We start from the raw sequence: 23,976 nt of genomic DNA on the forward strand, positions 1-23,976 counted from the left end.
GAGTCGGTGTAAATGCGCTTGGTCTCCAGTGCCCAGTGCACACACATCCATTCATCGGCTATTGACAGTCTCTCCCTGTTCAGCTGTTTGACTGGAGCTCTCACTAGCGCTGCCAGTGGACAATCAAACGTACACACCCACCTCTGTCTACACTCGTCTTTTCAACATTTCTTACTTCTGCTACAAAATACACAGCTTCATCAAATCTCTCAGCTGTAAATCTCAACCCGGCGCATCGCGATACACCAGCAACAGCTCAAGAAAGATCTTAAAATACAACATGGAGTCCCCTCCAGATCCAGCGAGCGACCCGGGCAACGGCGTCTCGGAGCCGGTTACCCCGGTCAGGGAAACCCCGGTAAACCTGGAGACCCTCCGCAAAGCTGAGCACCAAGCCCCGGTGCGCAGGCAGAGCTGCTCTAGTACCAACAGAGGTAAGAGACACTGATTCATTTGAACCGATGCGATGCGGATTCTCCGTAATATTGATGCGCAAAACTTCAAAGTGAATTCGCTTCAAAATGAACTTGGATGGCGCGCCGTGCGTAAAACAGGATTTGCGTTGCGCTTGTGGAAAATTGGAAATTGCGCACTGAACGAGAATAAAATGCATTTGTGAGATATATCTCATTTGAAATGCTTTAGTCGAGTTACTGTTGTCGCGTAGACGCGGTTATAGATCCACTGGTGCTGGTGACAGCACTGACACCGAAGACAAAAATGAAGAAGAAACGCTTTTAGGGAATATTCGGGTGATTCCAACGTGAAAGTTTACTTCTGCCGGGCATTATAGTTTGCAAAAATACAGTATAAATGAAAAGCGCAGTGATGGGTTTCTTCAGTCCAACTTAAGTGAACTGTTTAACCGAGACTGTGGCAATATTCCCAAAAACGTTCAGTGCGTTTTATTCAATGCACAGATATTTTAAACTCGTCCTATTGTTTATATTTCATTCATCGGTTGTCAGCGTGCCTTTACTTGCATGATTTGAGAGCTGCTCTGTGGTACAAAATGGCTTTTTTTGCCCACACAGAAAACATCTCACAGGGATTATTACCTTCGCGAATCAAACGCACTGATTTAAGTTTAAACTTGAATATGAAATATGTCTGCTTTGGAGTTGTCGGTGTTTTACAGTAGAGACAGTAGTCTTTTTAGCCACTCCCCCTCCGTCTCCATTCAACTCGGCTCCTCCAAGTTCAGCGGAAAATATGCGGACGATAAAAGTGTTTATCGAGCGAAACGCCGCAGTATATGGCGACATTTGCGATCTTTGTTCAGCTCGTTACTGCGAGTCGTGCCGAGGGATATATTTACAGCGGCGAACGCGGAATGTAAGCTGGTTATGTAACAAGTTTAGCCATAAACAGAGACGAGGGCGCAAGAGGAGGGAGAATGATTCGATAGCCTCTTTTCATCCTCACGCGTCACAATCTGACGCCAGATGTCACAGTTTGAGGCGGTTTAAAGGACTTTGTATCACTTTTGTAGCGTGGTACTTTCCCAACACATTCAGTTATGTAACAGCAGTAGCAGGCAGGTACTGGACGGATGCATGCTTGAGCCCAGGTCGTTTTTCTTTTCTTTTTGAGGAAGGAGACTGACATCGGGACACTCCTAACCTGCTGACCTGTTCACCCCCACCCTTCACAGCAATGGACTGATGAAAAAGAAAAGGAAAAGAAATGCCTTAGTCGTGTTATGTAATTGTGCCCATCAGAAACTAAGTGTTCAGTGGGACTGGGTTTTACATTCACTGGGTTTTGCAACGCTAACAAAGTCAATAGTGACTGTGCCGGTCTCTCAGAGTGCAGTAAACATAAAAAAACTAAATCATTTTTTCTATTAAACAATAATATTTATCTAGATAGTTTTTAGAGTAGTTGTATATAAGTTCTTATGAGAAATGTGTACGCTTGCTGATTTCACATATATAAGGTAGCTGTATCACGCTCGAGTGCACGTCTCACCAGCTGTGACATTTAATCATATTTTGCCTGCTAAACCCCTTTTTAATGTGTGGTCTAGTCAGATCTCCATAATTACGCGCAGTAGGACACCACACGCAAAACTGGTTTATAATTCGTTTACCACGAGCAGTTTGTGGTTTTGTTTGTGGCATGTGCAGTACGTTTATTTCGCACTTTCGCTACATTGCCTGTGATCGTGGGTGTCGGAGGCAATCTCAGTGCAGGGATGAATGAAAGCGCGTTTCTCTCTGAAATGATGCACACCGCATAACTTTGATCTCAAGTGAAAAGGGAATAAAAGGGAGGCTTTTGAAGATTTAGGATGATCGGTTAAATTTATGTTAAAGAGTACTCTGTTTCTTAATTGAAATATGTCTTTGGCATATTTTATTTAAGAGAGGTATTGGATCATTCAAGTTTGAGAGTTCAGACCGAATGGGGTACATCCACTAAATTCTCATATGAGAACATTTTATTTTCATTTTTAAGCATTTTGCACAAAACATTTATGTAACTGAAGTGCCATTTGACCTTAATGTAATCCATTTGACTCATTTGATACAAATTCTGCTTGCGTGTTCAAACCCATGAAACACATCCCAGACAAGAGTTTGTCCACACCCATTGTCTGGACGTGTATCTCTTTTGGTACATTTCTTTTAGGTATTATATTCTCATGGATAGCATTTAATTGATGTGGTGGTATTACAGAAAATTCGTTTTAAATCATATGGTTTGCATGAAATGTAAGGAATTGAATAAACGTCTAGACGTGTTTAAAAACATGCGTATATGCTGGTTTTTTGCACACATCTAAAATGATTCAAGTCAAGAAAGTAAACAATCAGCCATTGTGGCTTCATTTGTTCAGTGTCAAACATCTGAAGCATTCTCTAAATTACAGTGCATCATTCAGACATTGTATTTAAGTTTGTCCACAAAAACCAACATCTGGACGTGAAGACATTTAGAAATGAGCACATTTTCCATTTTCACTTTTTATACACAACGCGCACTCTGTCTTTTTGAGCACACCGAGTCTGACCTTTTTTTGCTCTCGCTTGATTTCTTGCCACTTTTTCGGTTGCTTTTATTTTTGCCTGTGCTTAAACACATTCACAACGGAGCTCAGAGTAGGTCAGACATCAGATTTGACCTTCCGGGAGGTTGAAAGGCAAAGCTGAAAACTGGCACTTGATGTTTTAACCTCAGGCACTGACACTTGACATCTTATTTCAGGGAGGGCTTTTGTAGGATAACAGGGGGTCAGACGAGCAGGCACACAATTGCTTAAATCACTTGGAGAGGGTAGTGTTACCGACACGTGGCATCTTCCAGCACTCAAGGAGAATGTTTGAAAACAATATTAATGGCCTGTTTTTTTTAGAGATGAAGGTTCAGGCGTTTGTGTTGTAGCTTAAGAGCTTTGGATGTAATGAAGGCATTCGCTTCAAACGCTGTGTCTTGACATCAACATGAAAGGGATTTTTCTTTGGAGCAACCTGCGCTGATAAACAATGCACAATAAGACTAGTGATGTGTATTAAGAGAGTAAAAAGAGTCTGTCTTAAACTATCAGGGGTTATGATTATGTTATGCTATGATTTTAACAGGTTAATAGAATAGTTTACCCTAAAAAGATCATCCTCATGTTGTTCAAAGTGTATGTTGCTCTTTTTCTTGTAACGTTCCTGGCCAATATAAAAGGAAAATATATTTTTGAAGAGTTCAGAAAGAAAGAAAATTATAATACATTCTAATTAATAGTTTCTAATTATATTTTATTTTGATTTAATTTACTGATCCTCATGCCATCCCTTCCTTTCTTGAAAACAAATGAACAAATTAAATAACTTTTTCGCTTTATTCTTACATTTGATGAAGTGGCTTTTTGGTGTGAATTTGCACGTTTTACAAAAACGTACGATTACTAGAAAAAATGTGAAAAATACTGAAGCTATCAGTGTCTCACCGTATTTTTATTTAGTGTTCTTATGTGTTGTTTTATTTAGCTAAATACGTTCAAAATATTATTCGTCTTTACAAACACACTTTAATACCGTGAAACCATTCATATGTCCTTTGGTGTTATTTACATATTACCATGAATGTGGTTGTATGGAAAAGAGCTGCTTGAGGGATGCTCTTGTGTTCCCCAAAAAATATTTTATGATATGAGGGTTAGTAAAAACAAAATGTTCACTTTTGGGGCTTTTATTTTAAGAACCGATGAGATCCGGAAGAAAAGTATGATCATTCAGGTTGAAGTAACTCTAAGCAAAAGCCTGCTTTCCAACCCCTTACTAGCAGTGTCTGTTGCACACCTCCGCAATAACACGTGTGAGTTCTCAAATCACATAACAAGGGCTTTACATCCATCAAGCTTGAGTAGATTTGCAGTGTCATGAGCTCGGTTTAATGGGCTCCTTCCTGTTAACGTTCAGGCAGCGCATTTGCTCGTGTAGGTTCGGGCGGCTCGCGCCGCGGATGCACATGTGCAGAGCAGCGTCTTAACTTAATTTCTGTTTTATTGGAAGACAGCGGAATGACTGTGGGGTCTGCCATCTGTGAAGGACTAGCCTATAATTACTTATTAGTTGGCATGGTAGACAACAATATTTTGCTCACTCCTAGCCACGGTGTCAGGGCGAGATCGTAAAATCTGTCACCTGGCGGCGTGCTGATTGACCCCCTCCAGCGGGGGGGATATTTTAGCGGCTGAATGGGCCAAGCTGAGCCTTTTTTCTTCTGCAATTAGTGCAACAGATATTGTGCATTGACACCGGTTTTTAATGTCGGACCGCCCAATGTGCTTAAGATGAAAGTACCATTTAACTCATTCAGATTTGAACAGGATCGCTTACTTCTGGCTGGGCAAAGATATGCCATTCCATGCTGCTTAAATGGAGCAGACACTTCTTAATGGAGGTCTGGCCGTGGCTGTTGTTTTTGTTGGCCGGCCAGCGAAGTGCTGCTGAAAATCCTAGCGTGGTACAGGCCCCAGACTTGTAGCACTGCAGCCGGTGCTGTTTCACTCGCAGGTTGTGGGCTGGGGTGGTGGCGTATGTTTACCCGCTGATGTCAGAAGACGGATGGGCTGTAGAGGAGCGGAGGCCTCTAAACAAGGTTTCTCTACAAAAAACAGCCTGCGAAGGCCCAGAGGTGGAGTGCAGCTTTATCTGACAGCCGACGCTGTGAGACTGTGACATTCTCGAATGCCCGGATTAGGATTTCCCGGCCTTTCAACATGCTTGTATAGGAAGCCGACTCTTTGTACTTATCCAGAAACGTCGTCTTCTCAAATTTTGATTTGTTTTGCAGTCAAGCGAAACGGATCTCGTGGAAACATAAAGAAATCGATAATGTGAGAAGCAGTTGATTCTTTGAAATTGTAATACAAACATTTTCATACTGTATTAAAGTACAAAAATGACTTAAATAAGTCATATCATTTCATTTGAACGATTCAGCACAATGGCAGTACAAAAATACTAGTTTAATGTATTAATATTTATTTATACATTTCTTAAATATGAAATGATTTCAATATATAATTTAATTTGATTTCTATTTTGAACGTATTGTCTATTTTCAAGACAATTTAGATTCTTAATACAATGTGAAAAATTCCCATAAGAAAACAAATTTTCCAGCAGCTAAGGCGCCAGAAAAGTGTCAAATGACATGTTATCAATCATCTTTCCATCATCTCTACCTGTAAACTGTAACTGTTCGTTTTTCAATTTATTTCTGTAATTTCACTTTTTTCGGCATTTAAAAAATGAGTCTACACCGGACGCGCCGTGATACGACAAACAACAAAAGATCCCATTATAATTAAACAAATGTTCCACACTGGATGCGGCACAACACGACGCAACAAACCCATTACGGACAAGCCGTTTGTCACGTCCAGAGTAGACATGATGTAATACAGTTTTACAGTGTGCATTACAGCAATTACAATTTAATGGCCCTTATTGGTCATTAAAAACATCCTAATGTAAAATTCTTATTCTTATAATTTTGGGGTGAAAATAGACCCACACATAAAGTATTTTAAATGATGTGATTCCCCAATAATGGACTGCTGATCTCTTCTGGTTGAGAAAGGCCAAATTGATGGCAACCGATAGTCTGTCCAGCATCCTGGAGAGAAGACCCAAGATGAGGATCACTGTTTGGCAGACTTCCTCTGACATAATGATGGCTTCCCCCCTTCGTGTTGTTGATCATCAGACGTGTGAGGTCTCACACCCTGGTGTGGTTTAAGATGGGTGTCTGCACAATGTGTTTGCTCACAGGGTTAGGCTAAATCATTAATGTATTTAGTGTTATAATTGAGCAGTTATCTCTCTCCTCCGAGTAGACGTCAAACTGCACTGGTTTGAAGGACTTATCACTGATGTGGATTATATTAGATAAACCGTGCAGAACGACACGCGTATTGTGGGAACAATCAATATCTCATAGAACCGCTGAAATCTATTTCAGCACATTCACATGAAATGATTGTTGTGTAGCTCAACTCAAAGTCCACTGGTGTCTAGTCACACATTACAAAATCACCTATGCGGTGTTTTACATGTGGTCCTTTTTTGCAAAAGGAAATGCATTAAATTCAGTGTATTCTTCTTAAACTTGTTTCATGAACATTTGACTGTTTTAGTGATTCGCAGTTTCAGTCTGTCTACTTTGTGGCGAAGGCATTTGTTGCACAACAAATTTGTCGTGCTGTTCAGAAAACTTGGTCTTACTGGACGTTCCTCACCATCTGCATATATTTTGCCGTGTTTACTTCACGATTTAAACTTGGGTAAAAGTTTGGTGGAACCAAGGACCATGTTCCACATATTGATCATTCATGAATAATTCATGTTGTGGCGTCCACATTTGATAAAGTTTAGCCTCTTTGAACTATATTCAGTTTCACACCAGTGGGAGAGTTTATTTTGGAGTTCAAGTCACCAGTGGCCAAACTGGGGCTGGCAAATATGCCCTCAGCTGTCACCGAGCACCAGATTTTGATGCGACGTTTCCAGCGGTTGGGGGACATCTCAGATCTACGTCCCATTTACAGAAGTCAGTATCTGAGACAGTTTAAATAGTAATGAATTAATGTCCTCCAGATGCATTATGGGAAGACTTTAAAGAAGTCTAAATTTACTTTTGGGGGTGCTGTGACCTAGCTAGGCCTGTTGGGGGACAATGATGAGATTTAAGTGGCAACTCAGGAGACCTTGAAGGTTGATGGTTCTCCCGATGGGGTTTTCATTCAGGCCCAAACAAGTCATGAGCCCGTTTTAGGTGTAAGTTTAGATTCGCATTAGCTTAAATGTTCAGATGCTAAAAGAAGATTTCAATCTCACCTTGTCATCAGAGTGTGTACTGCTTTGTGAAAACTGATGCATTCTTATATAGTTCAACATATGTAAGTTGTCAGGAAGAGTGTGAAGATTACCACCTAGTATTTCTCAAAATACATTTGGCGTTTAAAAAAAACAGCTCCCATCAGCAATGTTGAAAAGATCAGAATTTGTTGTGTAAAACCGAGAAACATAATATGGGAAGCTGAAAAGGAAAGGTTATTGAAAGTCTATATTTGAGTGCTTTTTTGTTTGTTTTCTATCGCATTTGCCAAGTTTACGATTCAAGCAGGTCTTAGCTGAACCCAAAATGATCCCCACCTTAGACTGTCAGCAGAATTCTACATGATCCTAAAAGTCATCGTCTCTGTTTCCACTTGTCCATCCTAATTTTTTTTAATGGATGTTTGTAATGTTGTCTGCTTTTCATCTCGAAATGTTCCCCCACAAGATGTGTTTGCCATGCTCATAAAAGCAAGTTGGGAGACACAGGAGAGACATGGAAAAGTAGGCCGTTTGTGACTTTTTCTCACTCCCTCGAGTTTATTTGTATGTGAATTCCGAGTCGTTGAAGTCACAAAGTCTGCCTCGTAATTCACACGTATGTTTATCTTAATCGTCGTCCGTTGTATCTCTCCATCTCATGGGTTAAGTGCGCATCCATTCTTCGCTCTTGCGTTAAATTTAATTTTTAGTGAGAACAGCCCCGGATGTGTTTCATGCATGTCATTTTCATTTATTTAGCCATTTCTGCGTATAATTGTTTTTGACTCGTCTTAACGCACGTTCAAGTTAACCGGCTGCTCATCCGTCTCCCGTTAAAACAATTCCGGGTCCCCTAACAAAACTGGGCTGATCGGAAAGATAAGGTGGGTTTCGAATTAGCGTCACTCAATGTACTTGATTATTTATATATGATTAAGACTCAGCGCCTAATCCAGTAAATAAAGGGAAAATAAGACAGAAACTCCGTCCCTTCAGGTACAGCAAGCGGTTAATCAAATTATCCTCACATCCGGGCGTGCCGTTTTCTTCAAACACCCCCGTGACTCTCAATGCAGATTATAATCAGCTCCTATTTCCAGTCTTTGATTAAAATCGTGTGGTCTTGGACAGACTTTGTTCTTCTTGTGACGATTCAGCCAGCTAATTATTAATATCTTAGGTCCACTCTCTATATTTTTTATTCACCAATTACAGTGAGCCAGTGGACCAGAGTGGTTAAACAATGCCCCATAACTATTAATCACGTTGAGTCACTTCGGATATGAATTCATTAGTCCATTCTTATTTAAATGTCTTACAGTGGCTGGGAGGGGAAAAGGTTTCGCCGAGGACTTGTTTTGTCTTTCTCACCTTCAACTTGAGTCTCGGGCGGAGGTTTATGTGTGCGGTTCTACCGTCGTCCTTTCGGTTATGTCGGATGTTTTAGGCACGTGCACTTTGAGCTATTTAAAGGGATGTTTCATCCTAAAGTGAAAACTCTGCCATCATTTATGCATCCTCATGTAAATTCAAACCTGTATGACCTCTGCAGAACAGAAAAGTACAGATATTTTGAAAAACGTTGACTTCCTTTGACTTCTGCGTGGACACAAAACCACGGAGACATTTCTCGAAATATATTCCTTTTTTTTAGCAAAAGAAATTCATAAAAAGATCTTGAACGACATGAATGATGACAGATTTTTTTGAGTGAACTATCCCTTTAATGTTTCTACAAATTTGGTTGTCACAATGCAGAAACATCAGTAGCCGATATAAGTAAGTGAACGATATTTGATGCACTTCAATGAATCATTAAAACAGTGAACAAAATTAAATAAACATTTATCTAAGGAATAGACATATTAATTATTCAAGTAAACATTCAGAAATTAAAAAGAATTATCCAATTAACAAAACAAATCAAACTAACAATACATAATTTTATTTTAAGACAAAAACAGTTTTGACCGTTAGAATATTTTCTCTTTCTTTAATTTGCTATTTATTTTGAAAGCGTTAAGTCTTTTCATACATCGAAATCCTTAAATTTGTGATGTTACAAATAAATATGTTTAATTAAAAGCTGTAGCTGTGAACCGCATGACAAAATGGACTTTCGGAAAGTCGCAGGACTTTAGGAAACTTCGGATTGTTAACTTGTGACCAAGTCTCTTTCACATGATGTCATAAACAGAAAATGAGATTTCTCTTTTATGTAATGAATAGTTAATCTCAGCTTGTGGATAGATGACCAAGGGAAGGAATTGATGGAACAGTGATGGAGATGCTAATCCTCAGTCAGAACGTCGTTCCCACCGGACCCCGGCAGTGATTGAGAACCGGGCTCTCCCGCTGTCGCATTTGCCGAACCAACCACGTCCCTCCATCTTCGGGTTGAAGTTTATCAGCCTTATCGATCAGTGTTTTACCACTTTATTTTCCTAATGTAGTGTCGGGATGCAATAATTAACCCCATGTCAGGTTATTAAAACCCTATTTTTACGTGACAGACAGAAATAGACATGCTGAAATGGGAAGATGGAAGCCATCAGTTAATGTTCAAAGATTTTGAAATGCGAAATTATTCCTTCCCAAGACCCCATTATAATCGCTGCATTAATATCATATTAAAAGATTGAAGTTTTTGCCACGTGGCTGGCAGACGTATTGTAATTGATCGCATTTTAACGGAGAAAAAGTTAGATCGAGCACAATGGTGCCGCAGTATTTGAGAAGTTTTGCAATACATCTGTTGGCTTGCAGTTGCATGGTTTGGTAAAGGTTACATGTTACATTGATCTGAACAGAATTTTTACTACGCTTGATATGAATCTAAATATTTATTCATTGGCTTTTCCTTGACTTTTACTTCTTTGGATCTTTGCTACAAGCCATTTCAATTTCCTCATACTGTTTCCTTTAATAGTTCACCCAGACATGATAATTGACATTATATATTTTTTGTGTATGTTGTTTTTCTGAAAAAAGTTTTTTTTCATACCTTGCTATGACCTTAAGTCACATTTCAGACCTGCTCTTATTGTGTTCAATGGAACATTCTGGTCTCAGGGCATGAGGGTAAGTAAATAATGACAAAATAGTTATTCTTTGTCAAGTTTAATTGGTTCATTTGCAGATTGGCTTCTGCAGATGGCTCAATTTAGTTTGACAAATGATTTCAACATGAGGTTATTTTGACCAGGTTATAAGGCAGTTTAATGGCCTGCCACTGAGGGGAAAAGCTTGAACACTGAACGAACGTTTGACTTTTCACATCCGCGTGGTTGAAATGACACCTCCTTTGCTTAAAGAAAACGTGTGGTGTTGGAAGTATTATGTGCCAGACTATTTATTGTACGCATCTGTCATTTGTATCAGCAGAAGTACATTTGCGACTTCTTTCCTCTTTGACGGCATTCTCGACCCTTCGCCGTGCCACTCGTACGTGGCAGTTTGTCCAGTTTTCCCGAAACCATGCCTTGGTGAATGACATTCTGCAGTTTTAATTGATAGAGAATTCTCATTATATTTCAATTTGCATGCGGGGTCTCGGGGAGCATGGGGAGGGGGGTCCAGCCGAGGTTTGTTAATTGCTGGACTAGAATGTCTGGGTTGAGCTTCGCTCTTACCTGGCTGAAAGCCACTGTGTCTTCTCAAAGACCCACTTCATCTTTGTCAGGGCCGGCTGGAAATTTGCAGCACGGTTCTAATTGGACAAAGTACCTCTCAAACCCTCAGCAATCACTCACGGGTCAGATTATAGAGCCGGCGGTCTGGCTTTCGTAGCGGCCGGAGGTCTAACGTTCGGCAGCGTGCGCTTTATCACTCAACAGCGCGAGAGGCAAAAACAAATAAAATAATCCTCAGCGAGCAAAAACACTCAGCACAGTTGTTTGCACAAGAGATGCATTACTTCAGTCTGTCAAAGTGACTGAATTACTTGTCATTCGCGCAGACTGGAACACATGTACTACGACTTCAATAAAGCTAATGAGTCATGAATGCAGCATGTAAATGATATTCTGCCTGACCAGACGCTAGTCATGCTTGGCACGGATTATCCCGTTTTATGTGGCACACTTATTTGGCACAGTTTCCGGTACCCCTGTGATATCTCCGTAACACAGCGCGTACTCATTTTGACATTTGTGCAAAATTGTTGGGTTTATAGTTTGTGACAGTTGCATTGAGGAATAAGACGGCGTAAAACGATTACAAGGGAGACGACCGTAGATCCGTGCTGAGGTACGAGCCATTGATACACATGTAAAAATCATTACGGTGTAAATGAGAGATACTGGAAATGTCAGTGATGTCACAATGCCGAAACCTTCTTTTGAATCCGATTGAATAGGATGGTAAAAATATAATGGTACCGCAAATTTTCCTCGGTATAAGATTATCATTCTGCAGTGGCATGATATGTGTTATAGAAGTAAATATGCAATGCGAATATATATTTATCTATAAATATACAGTATATATGAAGAGTTTGCTTCCAAAATGAGATAACTTCCAATTAATATCAATCAAACTGCAGTTGGTTTGTTTTGATTTAAGCTGATTAAAAAAAATACAGCTAACTAACACAATAAAACATAATAAAAAAACGGAGATATCTCATTTTGGAACCAAACTCTTCATATATTAAAATAGGATTCTCGTAATGTTTAACAATCATTAAACATTAAATAATCAATTAATGTGCACTTTATGTATAACAAAATGTTTAAATGAATGCATCAATTCAATGTAATTACTACAAAAAAAGACATTTATTGCACAAATATTGCCCTACATTCGATTATAAACCTCACTGGTTCTTCTTAACAGGCGGCTCAGTCAAGAAACCAACACCAGGTGTAACAAAGAACTGACTAATAAGTACCGTCAGCGCACAAAAGCTGGCAGCTGGGCCGCGATGCCTCTGTAGGTACTCTAGGCTGGTGATTTGATCCCACGTGGGACAGGAAGTGGACAGGAAGAGATTGATGGTGGTGTCCTAAAACAGACAGATAATACCTGATTGAGCCCTAAAGGCTTCGGGCTCAGCACGACTCGCACTGAGCTATAGGTGAGCGATACCCTCCCGACACCCCCCGAAACACTCCATGCAAATTCATGGGACACATTAAAGGATTATTCCCAGGGAGGTTGTGCCAACATAGCCCAAAGCGTCGCACGTCTCCTGATCCGAGCATCGTTCGCATCTGGGAGTAAACCCACATACGCCGCAGTCGGCAGTCATTTGTAACAGAGCTGTGCAGTATTAGGGGAATGCACAAGCACGACACACAAACACAAAAGCACAAAGACTGACGGATGTCTGCAGTGGGAACTACTGTAGTCCCACATTTGTTGCGCTGCATATGTGTGATGGTTTTTGAATGGTAAAGTGGGAGCTTATTGGTAACTTTGACTCTCATTTGAAAGCCTAATCTATTTTGCCAGAATATTAAAGAAGTGAATATGTAAGTTACATTACTCAGTCTGATTAGATTTGTTTCAACTAGATTTGCTGCCAGGAGACTGGGGTGTTGTGGCTGGTTGTCAGGGCATTGCCCAGTGGTTCCTAGTGTTTCGGTTTGTTGTCTGAACGGTGCAGTTGCTAGAGTGTTTTGGGTGGTTGTCAGGGTGTAATTGTGTGGTTGCTAGAGAGTTTTGGGTGCTTCAGGGTGTTCGGGTGCAGTTCCTAGAGTGTTTTTTGGTGGTTGTCAGGGTATTCCTGTGCAGTTCCTAGAGTGTTTCTGGTGGTTGTCAGGGTGTTACTCTGTAGTTCCTAGAGTGTTTCTGGTGGTTGTCAGGGTGTTCCTGTGCAGTTCTTGGTGTGTTTCTGGTGGTTGTCAGGGTGTTCCTCCGCAGTTCCTAGAGTGGCTTTTGGTGGTTGTCAGGGTGTTCCTGTGCAGTTCCTAGAGTGTTTCTGGTGGTTGTCAAGATGTTCCTCTGCAGTTCCTAGAATGTTTCTGGTGGTTGTCAGGGTGTTCCTCTGCACTTCCTAGAGTGGCTTTTGGTGGTTGTCAGGGTGTTCCTGTGCATTTCCTAGAGTGTTTTGAGTTGTTGTCAGTGTGTTGCTTTGTAGTTGCTAGAAGGTGTTTTGAGGGTTGTCAGAGTGTTGCTGTGCTCTTGATCAAGTGTTTTGTGTGGTTGTCAGGGTGTTCCTGTGCAGTTCCTAGACTGTTTTGGGTGGTTGTCAGGGTGATGCTGTAGATTGGTTAGTGTTTTGGGTGGATGTCAGAGGTATGTTACACATGTCCCTCCTTTGAATGCAAACCAAAATCTTGTACCTGTATTACTGTCATTCATCTTAAAATCGTTGGCCTGATTTATTTTGTGATTGTACATTTCTTGCCAACAAGCTGCACAATTTGAGCTGTATAGTTATCCTAACCAGAATAGAATTGGTTGGTTGTACCACGCCAACACTAATTACAGGGTTATGTGTTTTTATTCTAAGATAACTAAAACATCTCAGGTATTAGGAGAGGCATGAATTGTCCAAGGCACTTTTCATTTATCAGCTTATATTGCATTTACAAGTACATTGTCGTACTTTTTCTGTAAAAAGGAACTGTCAGATTTGAATGGCTTTGATGCACACATTGGCAGATGTGAAGTATTAATGTGTTTGAAGTATCTCCCCTAAACATTTTTCTTTCTCTGTTATTTCTTCATTTCATTGAAAACCACAGCTGCTTTGTTGAAACATCTGAGCAGGCCAGCAGCCAGAGGAATGTGGAAATAGCTCTGTGTTGAAACCAGTGTGTGCACAGTGTGTGTATGTGTGTGTACACACCTGAGGCATTGCTCTGGTTATCTCTCAGTGGTGTAATCTTCATACTTAGACGACGGACCAGCTTGACCTTCCTAAAAGAACTGGCGTCGTTCTGCTTGACCCTTTTCTGAATGCTCTTGGAAAGGTTCCTTGAAAACGACCAAATTGCCTTTTCGCAGCAAATAGCTTCTTACTTGGTGAGGGGCTTCCAGTGTCAGTGCGTTTTGCACTGGGGCAAAACACATTTTTAGGGGGCTTTAATGTGCTTTTGAGTTATGATGGTTAGTAAATCTATGAGTTGAATTTTGTTATGAGTTGAACAATTAAATGCCCTACAACAATTTTAACATTGTAAACCAAATTACTTATTTCAAAGGTAATTGTTTTGTATTTATATATCAATTGTAACTCTTTTAGTTTTAAATTATAATTATTGGCCCTATTTACAGCCTTTTGGCATTAGTATTGCATTAGTTTTAAAAATGTTTAAAAACGTTCCTTTGACATTTCTGTAGCGGTTTTTGAAAGAATAACACATGTAGTATAAAACACTAGAATACTGAATAAGATTCAAAAGTTTTATTACTGACCACATGGCCATACAATAAGTCCCATAATGCATTGCATGCATACAGTAGCAGACAAATGCACTGTTACTGTTTCCCTCAGCACGTACAGTTGATTGCCTGTGCCGGCTCGCACGTGTGGGGCAGATGGCAGAGGGCTGCTTGGATAATAGATCTCAATATTAACTCAAAAACATGCTGGGCGTGTTGGTGGATGACGCTCGGTGGAGTAAGAGAGAAGCGTTGACCTTCTGTCCTGTCATTTAGCCCCTCACGCCCCCCTGCACTGCGCTCAAATTACTTTGTTTTACCCAATTAAAGGAGATGGCTGGGCTTAGCGGGCGCGGACATTTTTCGCCTGGTGACACGCGCCAGGCTCTGACCTGGACGTGTGCGATGTTAACGCTCTGTCATCGGGAGAAACGGGGAGTGGGATAGAGGGAGACGGCAGTGCGTCCCGAGATTGATGCGGCGTTGCAGCGTGACACCTTGACTGCTGTCTTGCTGAAAGAAGTGTACAAAACACACAGCTAGCTGTCTATACTTAGTCTTGGGTGCAGTATTTCTTTTAAATAAAACTGTTCATTTACCCAAAATTGAAAGTTTTGTCATCATTTTCTCACCTGCTTTCTGAAGGAAATGAATTGAGTAATTCCAATGTATAATAAAGACAGACTATGTTGCTAAGCGATGAATTGCAAATAAAATTTTACGTTTGCCTCTCTATCGCCATCTCTGGTTAAAACATAAATCTGCAGGTTATTTATGTACTTAAATTTTGTGATTTAAAGTCTATTGGCGAATTGTACATTTCTCATGAAATTGGACTTGTCAGTTCAAATTATAAATCATTATAACCATGAGCTGAGTTCCATTCGTGATCACGTGATTTTCCTTCATCATATATTTTCTTTAAGAATACCAAGTGGAGTCAAAAATAAGGTAAAATAAGACATAATTAGACTATATTCAACAAGAAATATTAACTGTGTGCTGTATTCAGATTGCACGTGTGGTGTTGTTAAGGTAACATTTGGCCAGTAATTTCCTTTGTGAAGGGATGTCCAAACACATACATGAGAGGCAAGAATGCCCTATACCCTTCAAACAGTTCACTTCAAGGGCTCAGCCCTTCGAAGGGAGTAGGGCATAGGGATTCTCACTTCCGTGTAGAAAATGCCCTCAATCTTTCGTCGACTTACTTCTTCTTCGTCGTTGGTATCAATGTCTGAGGTATTTTTTTTAACGCTTTTAGGCCTGCCGTTTTTTGTGTCGTGTGCACACTCACATTGGCGCCCTTTGTTTGGTCAAGAGGCGTTAAATGTCCCGGTGTGGACAAGGCTTAAGACAACTAATACGGCACCTTTTTCCATTCAGGATCAAGAAAAACTAAAGTGTTTTCTTCCGTTCCTTTCATATCTGATGACAGAAGCATGTGTGCACAAGACAATGCGCTGTAGGCATGCGTGTGTGCTCTGAAGACAGGGTGCATGATGGCGGAGGGGTATAACAGCCATGCTAGCACAGATTATGTGCTTGAAGGGGCGGAGGCCCGTGCCAGCAGTGACAGTTGGGCTGGGATTTGACGAGGGCCTCAGCCGTGCGGCACGGACCCGGCTTGGAGGACCCATCAGGTTCGAGCCTCATCTCCCCCTCGCGGCGGCTCCTTGCAGGGACGCGGGCTGGCCGGCAGCTCCAGGCTGCCCGCTGGGGGTAAACGGGCCCCTCGTGTGTCCTGATGAAGAGATAGAGATAGCATGAGGCTTTTGAAACATGATGCGCTCAATTGAGGAGGGAGCATCTTTTACCTCCGTCCAGCTCTGACTTGGCTGAGCTTTTGTCGAACTGCATATCTTTGCTGCAATGCCCGCACTGTGTCATGCCAGGGAGGCCCAAACGTCTGTCATTTGTTTTACTTTCAACTGAAAGTTGATGGTTTACCAATAAAGCTCTCGAGTGGCTGTTTTGAGGGAGGCATATGGGAAAAGTATTGTCATGGGCCCTACAATCTTCATGATTGCTGTAAGAGAGGAAGAAGTCCTACGTGAGAATAGAAACTGTATCTAAAGGCTGTTTCATTGAAGGTACAGTTTCATGCCACAGGGATGCACCTTTTTCACAGAAGGTCCTCCTCAGGAAAAATTATTGCTATGCCCCTTTCAAGAAGCCACTTCAATCTTGTCTGTATAGTAAACCTTTTTTTTGCTTTATTTGTCTTACCGCAGTAACCATAGTTTTACCATGGTATTGGTAGCAACCAAGCATAATATATATTTACAAGATGTGCCACTGCCCTTAAAATGAAAAGAGAGAAATGCAACGCTCAATACGGCTGCTCTAGCGAGACTTATGTGAGGCGCTTGCCAGCCTCATAATTGATCAATAATTGATGAGAAATATGTTTAATTGTGATTTCTGGAAGCGATTTTAGAAATATCTGCTTTCCACCATTCAAAGAGACTGTTGACTTGCTGTGATGTAAATAACTGCCCAGAGGCGTTGCAAACGTGGACTTCCATAAACGGTCTTTGGTATTAACACAGTGGTAATACAACAAACATGGGGAATAAAATTTTACTTTAATAAATCTGTGGTTCAATTTGGGGATGCACTGATTAGATTTCTTTCAGCTGACGTTTGATCAACTCATAGTTCTCACTTCTGACATGGCAACTTGTATTAATGCATTTGGCAGACGCTTTAATCCAATGCAACTCATATTGCATTATACTTTACATTTCTTTTTTTTAAGTAGGTGCCATCCCTGGGATCAAACCCGTGACCTTGGCGTTGCTAGCACCATGCTCTAACCGCTGAGCCGAAGGAAAGCCATTTTTGGGGATTTATGTGGTCGACCATATGTCCATACAGTTTTATTGAATGTCTTTTAAAGAGATTGTTTCTTATTAGTTGATCAGTTTGAAGCTGTATGAATAGCTGCAGTATTTACAGCTCAATTCAGGAAGGCTTGTGTTCATTACACTTCTGTCTGCGGAAACATTTGCCACTCTATTACTCCGAGGTGCTTTTTGATGAAGTCCATTGAAGTGTATGCGCCTCTGAAGTGTGCTGGAGAGGTCTAATAGGGAAAATAAGCATTTTCTGTTGAAAGTGCCTCCACTTGACAAGCTATATATGTCTAAAGTGTCATAAATCTCCCGCGAGCCTGAGCCCCGCCACGCTCGCCAAAAACAACTATATGTTTCAACACGCTCTTAATAATGTACAGCGTTCCAGAGGCCATCAAAATAATCAAACGCACCGTTTTATCACGGCTGAATGTACATGTTCTTTTTTTATTGTAGAAACCCTTGGTTTGACCCGACCTAACAAAACATTGGTTATAAATTATTGTAATGGTACGTCGCTTTACTGCTTAAGTGTCGCAAACACGCTCTGCTTTTCTAAAACATTTTCAATTAGTCTCCATTTACGAGCTCAAGACAAGCATGGGATGTTCTTGGCCTCTGAACTCCTCGTGTTGTCAAACATGTTAGCTGGGGCCTCCGCGGCTAGTCGGGAATCCTGTTTGTCCTCTTCACCTCGTTCCGGGCCAACATCACCGTTCCTGGAGACTCCATTAGGAAGTCCAGCGTGTCCTTGGAAGTCTCCTCTTTAATTCATCGCAACTTCTCCCGTTTCTTACTACTCTCCCTTTTCGCTTTTCCTTTCGAAAGTAGGCCGAAGGTTATTACACCGAATTTGATATAACAGCCCGACGATTCTGCGGAGCACCTTGTCAGACACAAACAATAGATAAAGCCCGAAATATAATGTGATGTAAGAAACGCTCTGATATTCCCAGAGAATGCTCCCCTTAGAGATGGGAACATTTGTCTGCATATATTTGCAAAGAATTCGAGCTGGAGAAAGTGGAGGTCATAAAGAAAATAGATCTATTTTCATACGTGTTGAAGTTAACTCTTTTCCTGCAGGAACTGTGGAAAGGCGCTCTATTGTTCCAGCAAAGCTTGGTTTGGTTTTCATGTAGCGTCCACATCCAACATGCATCAGTTCTATTGTTAGCGTTGCTTGCAGGGTTTGGTTTATACCTCGGATACGAGATTGGGCGGGTTTCTTGCCTAACAATGCTGTTTCAAGGCCAAATGCTAAGATGGCAAAGAACGAACAGATGTTGACGGTTGCATAATTAGTAAAAAAGTGGCAGCGAGGTTTCTTATGCAGAACAGCCGGGCGATCAAAAGGTTTTAATTTAAGTTGACCCCCATACGTCTGGTGGGCTGTACGTTGTTACTGACAAAGTGCAGGTGCTCAGCTCAGTTAAAGACTGCAGAGATGTCCTGAGAGGATCTCACCTCGCATTCAAGCTGATAAACAGACAACCAGCTGTACCAACGAACGCTTATACCAAGCGTGCCAAGTTGTATGAAATGGTTGTAGTTTGTGTTTATAATATTTTTATTATAAACTTTCTTTGTGTGACACTTAGATCCGTCACATTATACAGCCGTGACAAAAACATTTCAAAGAACATTTTAAGTTTTCCTGAATTTACCAATTCCTCGTGTGTTTAGGTTAAATGGTTTGGTTTTATTCTGTGAACTACTAACAATATTTTCCCCATATTTCAAACAAAACGACAATTTCTATTTGCATTTTTTTGAAAATGAAAGCTGGAGAAACAGGTCAAACGGAAAAGATGCTCTATATTTTTGCGACCTGAAATACTGAAGACAAGCTCATATTGATTTTTAAGCAATATAACAGTAATACATTTTTGGGAAAATTAAAAAATATATATACGTGATAACCTTTTTTTGTTTTATTTGTTCTCTTTTGTGGCCAAAGAATCACATTCATAAAATGAGTGTTGGATGGCAAAGAGAGAGAGAATTTATGATCATTTTGTGTCTTTAGACGACATGTGTTGAATAATTTACGATATTATCATGTGTAGTATTAATGCTGTATCGATAATCATGATTTTTTCATTACAGTTATTGTCAATACCAGCATGTTGTGACACCCCTAGTGGCATTTTCAGATCAAGAAATGATGGTCATATTAACCAAACCAGATATTTTCCTTTTTAATTGCCAATATCAGCTCTCGAATTCCATAATTAAGTTCATTTTTGTTGAATTAAATAAAACATCAGCTCTGCCTGCTCTCTCTTGCGACACAAAGTTTTGTTTATTTCCTCTTCTCACAAAGCTGTCACATTTAATACCATTTAATTGTCCAAATCAAATGATTTCACGCAACATTATTATTATGTTTTTGGCTGTAGTTTTGCTTGTACCGGAGCATTTAACAGCCCCACAAAGCCGTCCTCATCTTCAATTAAAATGTCACACTCAACATTAATTTCATTTGAGCGCTATTCCCATTAATTGGACAAATGCATGTAGGTGTCTGTGGGGAAAAGGTGGACCGGGAGACTAAATTATTCAGAATTCACAATTTCTGAATTAGGATTCATCAGCTACATTTGTGTGGCGGCTCTCGGCTGGCCTGATTCAACTCGCGGTCTCGGCAGAAGCGCTGGCTCACGTTGTCTTCATTAAAAGCGATTATGGAATAGGTCATTTTCGTCTGCTCGGCTGGTTTGAGCGCAGTACGGCGGATCGTCTGGATATCTGTTTGGGGTCTGTGGGTCTGGTTAAGCAGTCAGGCAGGAAACAAATGCTGTCAGTTATTTTTATACCCATGTATGCGTGTCTGATTATGTGTCATGGCAAGTCAAAGCAGCACATTTTCTGCCCTTTTGAATTTGTTGCGTGTGTGTGCTTGAATAATAATATGAACATTTCCCAAAGCCATTTCTTCTCCGAATATGAGCGGTTTCACAAATTGAACATCTCATGCTTTCATACACACGTTTCTAATGAAACATAGCTGTACTGTATATTTGAATATTAATCGGAGTATTTCTCATTATCTTCCTGGAATTGGTGATGAATTGGTTTACATAGGGCACCATATGGGATACTGCCCGTCGTACAAGCTGTCCAGAGAGAGGCTTGACACACACTAACAATAAATGTGAAATTAATTTTTCAGGGCAGGTTGGCCACCTGTCTGCTAAGATAGAGACTGGGGCCGGCCATTTGGTGCGGGCAGAGAGAGATGGTGCCTGTGGGAACCAGGTGGGCATAAATGTTGCCCCATATGCCACCCGATATTTGTGTCTTGGAAGGCGGACACATCTTTATGGTACATCGCAAGGACAAACTTATCAATGGCATTTTTTCAAAAGACAAAATATTTGTAATGTTTGGTTATGACTTCACTTGGAAATAGGCTTGGAATTTCGTACATGGAGCAAGTACTGATAGTTTCCATGTGTCATATGAATTAGGACCCCTTGCTTTTTCAACCATGTTTAGACGAATATAGTTATACTTTAAACACATTTCAACACCCTGTTCACCCTGTTTAATAATTGAGTTTTTTTTATAGTAGCACCAACAACCAAATGGCACGACCCCTACAGATGAAGCTGTCACAGGTCGGCTTTAAACAAGCAATGTTGAGGAACGCAGGAATTGAAGTATGTGGTTTCAGTACTACGAGCGCTGAATGAGTCAACATACGGACAGAACACCTGGGAGAAAGTGAGAGAGGTTGAGAGCATGTGAGGCAGAGCGGCACATATTGACGCAGTCTCTGAGAGACTGGTTTCACTCAACCGTCTCTTCGAATCAGGGGGCGAGAGAGAACAACTCTTCACAGTCATTTGTCTTCCTTAATCATACGGCGTAGCGCGTTTTTCCGAGACGGCCGTGCTGTGGGTGTACGGGCACATCTGTGCCGTTTGGGCTGAATGACACGTGTCGGTGTGATACGGGTCCCGCTAACAGCCACGAGAGAGGGAGACCTGGGAATGTCCCGTATTGAGCCTTATGGTGTATTTTGTCTCGAGTCTTAAGGATGCTGATGTGTTTTCACAAGGTGAAATGTTTTTTAAGTCACTGGTGTTAAAAATATCTATGGCAGAACGTATATTACAGCTCAGTCCATCACCTCGACATTAGAGAATCTTCCACCAATGGCAGGAGGTGTAGAAAAAGAGGAGGGCGTTTGGGCTCACCGGGGCACTCGGAGAAAGTTGCCCCATGCTTGTCAGAGTTTAAGGAAGTTAAGAATTGATGGAGCCCACAGGCACTCCGGCTAATTTTAGTTGAAATCACCTAAGTGGTTTGGCTAATTTATCCCTCACCCTCGAACCCCCCCCCCCCCATTCCCTCTCACCCCCCACATCTCTCTTCTCCCTGCTCCGATATGTCCACATAGCGTGAAGGTACCAGGAGGTGACAGTAAGAACAGAAGGGTATTTTGTGCACAGCTGACTCTGAGTATTTATAACCTTCCTTTTAGACGTGAAGGCTTTTTTGACCCAGTGCCATGGACACAGAATCAGTTCACTCTCTTTGTCCTTATCTGCTTCACAATGCCCCTAAGCTCTAATTGCATGTCACATTACAGTTAGATTCTGATTCATATCGCAGCACCAACAACAAAGCATATACTTTTGATGTTCCTGTAGGTTTAAGAAGTCTTACAGGAGCAATGTCTCGGAGACCTTTTTATGAGAAGACCTGCTGTAAATTCCTCTCTTTAAAGTTTTTTTTTGGGGGGGGGTTGGGCAAATTATTCATTTTGGGCATTCAAAATTGAATTGGGGTGATCAATATTAATAGTACATATGTTAATAAACAATTTCATTTTGATACGTTATCAGCAAAAATAGGAGGGTCTGGGGCCCCACGACGACGTTCTGAAGCGAGCCAATTAGAGAGCAGCTTCTGGTCACCTGCATAAACACTTATTTGTCCGGGGCACCAGAAATTAACCAAATACAATTTAAAATAATACTTTTAATGAAAGCGAACACAACTACCAAGCGAATAAAGTGTGAGTAAATCTGTTTATTTAAAAATTATTTTGCAATTTATATTTTAATATAGGTTTAACAGTCTTTTTCTCTGGATAATTTGGTGGGGTGGCGCACCTTCGCCCCTTTTGGCCAGCCGCCACTGTTCTTAATCATAAACATCTTACAGACACACCTTTGCTATATTGGTGGATAGCGAAATGCAAGGTTATTTGTTAGCTGTCATACAGTATCCACATAACCTGCACGGTATTGTCTCAAAATAAAGAAAAAATACTTTTACATGTTATGAAATGTACTATTAGATTCTAAATATTAATAGACATATGGGATTTAAGATCACAGTTTAACCTTCCTTTAAGATTCAGCAAAATGCAAACATTTATATCCTGCCATCATATACCCTTGCACATGGAAATGAATTTTATATTGAATTGTGTTCATTTTTTATTTGCAATTCAACAGTATTCACAGTAAGTGTTAGGATGCTTGCAAACAGAATAATAAATAGATGGACATATAATTATAATAAATACATGGGTAGTTGACAAATATACCGCACATGTGTCCTATGGTGTGACATTTTGAAAACAATCTCAATAATAAATGATTATTTATATTTGTAGTGTACAATGGCATAGGAAAGATTTACCTTCATTGTTAGTTTTTTTTCTACATTTTTGCAGTCATAAAGAACACAGTTTTGGTGTATTTGTCAACTCTCAATATTTGCAATATTTCTGTTATAACATTCTTTTTGTTCTATCAGTAACTGTTAGTTTGTGAAGAATAACACTTTTAAGCGATTCCCCGCCACACACCGGTCAACTTGTCAGCACATTTAAATTCAGCTCTTGTAGTGCTAATAAACTACAGTAGCAGCTTGACAGAGCAGACGCACGGCTGACTTCTAACGCACACCGTTCCTTTTGTTGGATTTGTATTATCATTTTGTTTAACGCTACGTAATTTAATTTTAAGCTCTTATCATATTTGCTGAATTTGCTGTACCAAACAAAAGAGAGAGTCTGCGGATATGTGTGGGTGTGTTTGATTATTAGGTGCAATGAAAAAAAGCCATTTGGTGAACATCTCTATTTGTTTAAAAGCGAATCAGAGAGGAATAATCACAGGCAGTTTTGTTCAAGCATGCATTACTGTTAGATAGTCAAAGCATCCGTTCGTTTTTGCCCCCAAAAGTGCTTGTCAAGCTGACAGAAACAGTTATACTTGTGCTTTGTTATTTTTTCATTCATTCTCTTTCAGCACTGTAGAAATATGATATATATGTAGAAATGCATTGCACCAGCCGCTTCTGGCAGCGTGGCGGGCACTTTTTGGTGCCAAGCACCTGGTCAAGCCAAAGACAGTGTGCAGCTTAAGAACTCCGTCTCTCCCCAGACATCGTTTTTAGCGACGATATCATATAAAAAGGCCGGGTTCAGTAGGAATCCA

General features: G+C 40.6%; 1 protein-coding gene across 1 annotated transcript in view; it reads left to right on the plus strand.

Moving 5' to 3' along the window:
- Positions 1 to 141: 141 nt before the first annotated feature.
- roraa (RAR-related orphan receptor A, paralog a) overlaps positions 142 to 23,976 on the plus strand; it is a 221,403-nt gene continuing 197,568 nt past the window's right edge. Inside the window, exon 1 of the mRNA XM_079449833.1 lies at positions 142 to 434. Within this exon, the coding sequence (XP_079305959.1) occupies positions 281 to 434 (154 nt within the window). The 5' untranslated portion in view covers positions 142 to 280. The remainder of the gene's footprint in view (positions 435 to 23,976) is intronic.

The sequence above is a fragment of the Barbatula barbatula genome (genome assembly GCF_947034865.1).
Source record: "Barbatula barbatula genome assembly, chromosome: 25".
In the NCBI taxonomy this organism is placed as follows: Eukaryota; Metazoa; Chordata; class Actinopteri; order Cypriniformes; family Nemacheilidae; genus Barbatula; species Barbatula barbatula.